General features: G+C 31.1%; 1 protein-coding gene across 11 annotated transcripts in view; it reads left to right on the forward strand.

The window, feature by feature from the left end:
• LOC137645794 (trichohyalin-like) overlaps positions 1-7500 on the forward strand; it is a 996644-nt gene that overhangs the window by 958618 nt on the left and 30526 nt on the right. For 10 of the 11 annotated variants that reach the window (XM_068378737.1, XM_068378740.1, XM_068378739.1 and 7 more), the window contains one exon: positions 4062-4232. The exons of the other annotated variant lie outside the window; for it this stretch is intronic. In XM_068378737.1, coding sequence (XP_068234838.1) covers positions 4062-4232 — 171 coding nt within the window. The remainder of the gene's footprint in view (positions 1-4061; positions 4233-7500) is intronic. 11 annotated transcript variants of the gene reach the window in all.

Raw genomic sequence — 7500 nt, forward strand, 5'->3', positions numbered from 1 at the left:
CAATCACGATAGCTCAACGCAACTATAGCTGTTTATTTTTTACTTCTGGACTCTCAGAACTACTGAAGGGAAGGGGACAAAGTTTTTACTGAAAAATCTGCATTTCCTATTCTGAGTACTTTTCTTATTATAGCTAAACTCATCTAGTTCTACGGCTTGAGATATTGGGTTGATTTACCTCATCAGTTAGCAACGACTAATGCTAAAATATGAGTATGTTGAATCCTAAAATGTTCTTTGACATACCAAAATTGCACATTCCCAAATATAGTTCACTGTAATCGCGCTTATAACTTGTTATATTAAGGGATCACAACATAACCCTGAAAGTAAAAAATACTGTATGTCTTGACATATCGGTTTCATGATAATTAATTACAGCCATAATTTTCTCGCACTAATTCACGATAATGTTCATATGATCCCTTGTATTGCAATGGATTGTATTGCCTAACATAAGTGCTGAACATCTCATTATTATTATCAGTTGCCAAGCTACAACCCTAGTTGGAAAAGCAGGATGCTACAAGCCCAACTGCTCCAATGCGGAAAGCAGCCCAGTGCCGAAAGGAAATAGTGGTTTAACGAAAGGACTATATATGAAAAAGTCAATTTGCTCAATAATTCCACAATTTAAAGCACCTGGTATGAGATTTGGGCGTGCAAAGAAAATAGAAAAAGATGAACCTGAAGTAAGGAAATAATGAAAATGCTACATCATTTTCACTGAACGACACAGAAGCTAACATGAAAACAAATGTTAAACTGTCAGGTAAACTTGAAAAGCAGCCATATCAACCATAGAAATCCATTTTACTTTATATAGTGACAGAGCAATTATAAAACAGTGTGAAACACATGTTCTACAAGGTATGAATATAGGTTTGAGCCACCTAGTAGTGATCTGAGTCACATTTACAGCTAAATCTTTCATGAGCAAAAGAAGAACTTGTATGATAAACGGCTTATAGTGAAGATATGAAAAGAGATTTGTCTTGACCTCTCATTCATGGTTTGGAGGTGTCATGGATCTGTTGAAGTGAGAGTGTCCTGGGGCTGGTCTTTTGGGATTTCTTCAGAAATGGAGTCGTGAGACTCTCGCAGGTGCACATGATTAAGCTAGGTTTTTTTTTTAGTTCTAAGTGCCCAAACTAAGAAAAGAATGCTTGTTCTTCTGGTGATAAGTCACAGTAAAATGTGTCTTAATGTTCAAATTCTCATCAAGGGCTCGTAGAAGGCATCAACAATGCAGTTATTTTAGACTAAGTTATATCAAAAGTATGAATATAAGTAAAGGGGCAATAAAAGACTCAATATAAAATGAATGTGAACGTCAAGTATCCTCATTTAGTAATAGTTTCCAGAAGAGCAATTATATATACATTATTTATTAAAAAAAATGCCTCTTATAGAACTTTACATTCCTCGAAAGCGACCATTACTTGTGATTCCATAACCACAAGTTTATCTCCGTTCTATGAAGGAAAATAATCATAATTACCATACTTGAGATATTTGTTAAAGGTATCAAAGTACAAGTAATGAAAAATAACACCCCTACAAGAAATAATTAAGTTATCCTTACAGATAGAACAAATAGCAACATTATTACTATAATAACAATTGCATAATTCCCATTTATGAACACCATTACATGATGCAAAATCATTTCTCGCATATATGACAATTGCTATTGATTTGTCTGAATCTAGTATTATCCTACCCTTCTTAGTAGAAAAGTCCATGTTTATCTGTAAAGAGCAGCTTTTGATGAAGTTTGCCAAGGAAAATCCTGGTTATCATTCTCTTGACATTTTCGCAAAACTATGTGAAGACCTAGAAATCAGCGGTGATAGTCTAAAGAGCTAAACATTCAACGCCTCGTAATGGAAGGACTATGTACACATCCACCAAAGTATTCTCCTTCCAAACATATAACAATTTCGGACATGAAGAGAAAAGGTAATGGAATTGGGTCATAAGTCCTTAACACTAATTTCACGTCTGGGCTTGCTACATTTGATTCCCGGGATGAGAAAAGAAACTCTCTTAACAGGCTGATATAAATGGTAATGCCTCATGAAGCAGGACCACAGAATTACATACCCTGGGCTTGTCATTTGACTTCTCTAAGAAAAATATCTAGCTAACAGATTATTCATTGTCTCTAAGGGAGATAAAATTAGGATCAAAATTGGGTAACCACTCCTTTTATCCTTTCATTTAAAACCTTCATTCATCCCTCGAAAATTGTAAACTATAAATGTTTCTTGGTCGTTAGAGTTGCTTGGATAATAGTTTTTTCTCCTCTCTTTTCTGCAGCTTCTTGATTTAAGAATTAGTGATTCAGTCTTATGTCTTTGTGGTGGCCAGCTACTGTAATAAATATGTAAACATTTCACGTATTAGAAATTAGCTAAATATATTTAGAACTAGCAAAGTTTTTCTTCAATATGCAGGCTTCTTTCAACACTGGTGGGGTTTCAACATAAGCAAGTTGGGGATCAGATTTTGTCTATATTTTCAGTTCTATCAGAGAAGTAGGTGTTTACCAATTAATCACATCTGGAACCCCTACCACTGATGGGTGTATTGTCATTAAATACTTCAGATAATCGTCAGGGTCGAAAACATATTTCTTATCCTAAAAAAGTCAATGTTAGAAGGCTTAACTCCAGTGAAAGATCCCACTGCTATTCTACCGATGCATGTATAAAACTCTGTTTTGTCAGAAACAAAAAAGGTGCCTCAATAGCAAAACGAAAACGTATATCCATTGGTAGATGTTCCAGATTGTTAAAGGGGCATCATCTTATTTCTAAGACATTTAATGCCACGGGGAATTAATGAGGAAGAATTGATTGCCTTTACAAGAACTATTAACTAGCATACTGGTACCTTTCAAATACATATCACTGCTCCTAATTTAGAGATATCCCAAAGAACAGTCAAGCAGTCACCTGTATTAACAAGTAACACATTAGAAGTCAACAGGTTTCACAAAGTTACTAAATTGGAGTTCATTCATGAAATTCATTAATCTAAGCTGCTAGTCGACGATAAATTTAGTTTTAGCATCGCTAACTTACTTTCCACTCGCTACTTCTGATAAAGAACGATGGGGGCTGGGTAACAATCATGAATACATTTTGCAAAATATTCATACAGATCTGTTTTGACATACGTGTTACGAAGTAAGGAAGGATTTAAAGGTGAAGATATTGATTATTAAATAATTAAAGATAGATTATGTAATGATTTCAGGATAGATAGATTCATTTATAATTACTACGACAGCTATGTATATATAGATACGTATATATATATATATATATATATATATATATATATATATATATATATATATATATATATATATATATATACTGTATATATCTTATATACCTCTGTACATATGCATATATACTGTCTATATATATATATATATATATATATATATATATATATATATATATATATATATACATATACATATATATATATATATATATATATATATATATATATATATATATATACATAAATATATATACACACACACACACACACACACATATATATATATATATATATATATATATATATATATATATATATATATACATATATATACACACACACACACACACATATATATATATATATATATATATATATATATATATATATATATATATATATATATATATATATATATATATATATGTGTGTGTGTGTGTGTGTGTGTGTGTGTGTGTGTGTATACACACATATATGTGCATATATATATATATATATATATATATATATATATATATATATATATATATATATATATATATATATATATATATATATATATATATATATATATATATATAGCTTCATGAAAAGTGTCACCATACTCATAATTATTCGCCTAAAATCTAGGACAAACCGAGGCGATTCAACAACTTGAATCTAATTTCCATATTCTATGCTTCTTTGAATGACTTTCCTTAACAATGATGATGTTTTAAAATGCTTGTCCCTGCTTGAACCTTGTGTTCCCATTTTTTGAGGTGGGTCACCTGAAGAGCTACGAAGCAGAGGCCATCCAACTCAGAGGTGTGACCCATGAGCTTCAAAAGGCTCTTAGGGCTTCGGCTCGAGAGATGGAACGCCTCAAGATGAGAGAGAAGATACTGGAAGAGGAAGTCAGGGGCCTCAAAAAGGCTCAGCCAAGTCGACAGGTGAGAGAGAGACACAGGCTTTAGACTAAGAGAGAGAGAGAGAGAGAGAGAGAGAGAGAGAGAGAGAGAGAGAGAGAGAGAGAGAGAGAGAGAGAGAGAGAGAGAGAGCATAATAGAATATTGTTTTTTGCAGAGGCACATCAATTATTTAGGTATTGTTAAGTCGAGTCTTAACAGTTTGTAGGTTAATCATTATAACAATTGTTCTTATAATAATTATGTAGTGAACTTTATCATATCCACATTATCGAATATTTCTGTTATTATCAACATAATGATGAAACATCTTTTTTATTAAACAAAAGCTTTAGGATTCATGGAGAGAATTAATATCAGACCTCATTAGGTTTTATTAATCTTCAAGATTTATTTCACATCCCAGTCGTTAATATTTATGCAGAATATTTATGTCTCAATGTATGTTACGTCTTGTAATACAGAAAATATACATATGATCTTTTGTATTCTCCTGTAAATTTGGTAGATTGCAAAAGAATATTTTTGTACTCGCCAATAACACCACCACCCCTAAAGATATTTAGTGTCTAAAATGTTTCTAAAAAGATTTTTTTTTCTTTTTTTTTCAAATGTCATGATTAGTCATAGCAGTCCCCACCTTTAAAAAAAATGGAAAGAAACTGCTTGGTTTGCTACATAGGATACACCTGGGAAGATTAAAAATGTGTAACCGGTTATATATATTTGTTGGTTTGTTTTAGGAATGAAAGAACAGAATACAACGAAATTATCGAAGTTTAATCATAAGGGGATCATCTTCACATTATTAATTTTTTGAGAAATTGGATCAGAATAGAGTTGGTTTCGTAGCAATTTGTCATAAATTCTATTGTGATTTTCATCAAGTAGCCGAGGATTCTTGAGTTCACATAATGAATGTTTCTGCAAAGTGTAAAAAAAAAAAGCAAATAGATCCGAGTGAGAATATCACATTCTTTAAGCTTTAGTTGGTGGAGCTCAGATGTGGTGGGAATTGTTGACTATCATGTGTTTCCCAGAGTCGCTTGCTCTTTAAAATGAATTACGATTCTACTAATTATAACATTGTACTGGATAAGATTTTTTTTTTCTTTAAAGTAACACCCCTTTTGTTTGGTACGAAAAGTTGCATTTGTCGATGCAGTCATTTCCATTTACCATACATATATAAAATGAAATAGTAACAAATGTAAATTGTTCTTGTAAGACTGCAAAGCCTACGTTCAAGCATCTCATAGATCCATTCCGGATAATCAGTTTAGTGTCTTTTTGCAAGTTGTAGTTGGTCCTGGATATCTTATTGTTCTGCGAGCATTGCATTGTAATCGAAAATAGTGAGTTCAACCGGTATTTATGAGTGGGAGTATAAAATAAACTTTTGCAACTCACAAAGAAAAACTTCGCACATTATCCCAGCCACCATAATTATCTTTTATAGTCGCAGATGTTATATTAGTTCTGTTCATTATTCACATTTATAAAAGTAAAATTAGCTTCTTTAAAATGTACTGACTTTTGTACCTTCATAGAAATGCTCAAAAATACAGCATTTAGTAGAGTTATGGCAAAATCCTTAAAAACAAACACGTTTATCATATGTTTTGTATTTGAACAGCCATCGCATACTAAAAGGAAGGAAACAATTAGGGCAAACGTCTACTTTATCATTAAAAATGTAAGGACTGAAACATTCACATTAACACTTTGAGGAAATACTCCGTTTAATTAAATTTTAAGCCATTCAACCCCTTACCTTTAATTAGTCTTATTTCTGTGTGAATGGGAACTGGATACATCACAAAGCTAAAAGGTTGAGTAAAAAGATAGTTTCCGGTAGTTCCCAAGCGCATAGTTGAAGTGAGATTTCTTATTGCAACTCTTTTATGGCTAAAAATGTACATATATATATATATATATATATATATATATATATATATATATATATATATATATATATATATATATATATATATATATATATATATATATATATATGTATATATGTATATATATATATATATATATATATATATATATATATATATATATATATATATATATATATATATATATATATATATATATATATATATATATATATATATATATATATATTTATATATATATATATATATAATTCATGCAGATACTCCAATATAGAATGACACACACTATACTTGTACATATATGTAGATATGTACACAGACAATTTTATACATACAGCAAAATCCGACTTGTTAGTGAATGAAGGAAGACAACCCCTTGCCCAACTAAATGCGTTTTCATGGTCACTCATAACCAACCAATGCATCTCCCTTCTTCTGTGTCAGATATAAATAAATATAGAAATTTGATAAATCCACATCATCAACCTTCCAGTAAAATCGTCTTAAATTTATAATTAACGGAGATCTAAAATTTTATATGGCTGTGATTTAGTTCGTGTTTATCCTCTATAAAAAGGGCATGCTTTGTAGTTCTATTTCAAATACTGTTATTCCCTTCTTTAAATGTACTTGCTTAAATTTCTTTGTGAAATAAAAGTTGTTGTAAGTCAGAACTGAGAGCGAAAGCATATATACCTTATTGAGAACTGCAAGAAATGTGAAAAGGGGAGAACAGACTTCAAGAATAAGTGTCAGTGACCAAAATTGTGAAAATTTAGTTTTAGAGTCAAAGAGAAACTCATTAAAAAAATCTGTTAAAGAAAAAGATCTCTGATATTTCATGGATGATTTCTTCGAGGTGATAAAGAAAGAGTAAAATAAGAGGAGCATCAAATCCGAAAGACATTTTGATGAGGAAATTTTTGAGTAAACTAACGGGGAGGCAAATAGAATTGGCAAAAGCAAACATTTAAGCGTTAGTTGAAGTATATGAAAAGCGAGACAGATGATACAGGAAGTAGCGAAGTTGATTACATGTCTTAGCCCCATTGGATTCATAAATGCGATTTGTTTCAAAAGAAATGTTTACAATTCATTGATTTCAAGTAGTGTAATTTTCAGTCTAAAGTAAGAAATCTTAGATGCTTGTCACCTTTTCATTAAGAAACAACCAAGAGGTAAAGTTTAATGTATTTCTAAAAACCCAGATTATTTCGGAGAGTGCTCTCTTACACAAAGCATTCTGCTACTACCTGTTACTGATGTTGACATTTTAACTGTTTGTTTGTTCCTTTTATTGTTGCATAGCCATATATAATTTAAATTTCTTTCCCTATGCCTACTCATCCAGAAACAGATATACGAACATACAAAGCTAGTTAAAA

Source organism: Palaemon carinicauda, chromosome 8 (assembly GCF_036898095.1).
Source record: "Palaemon carinicauda isolate YSFRI2023 chromosome 8, ASM3689809v2, whole genome shotgun sequence".
Taxonomy (NCBI): domain Eukaryota; kingdom Metazoa; phylum Arthropoda; class Malacostraca; order Decapoda; family Palaemonidae; genus Palaemon; species Palaemon carinicauda.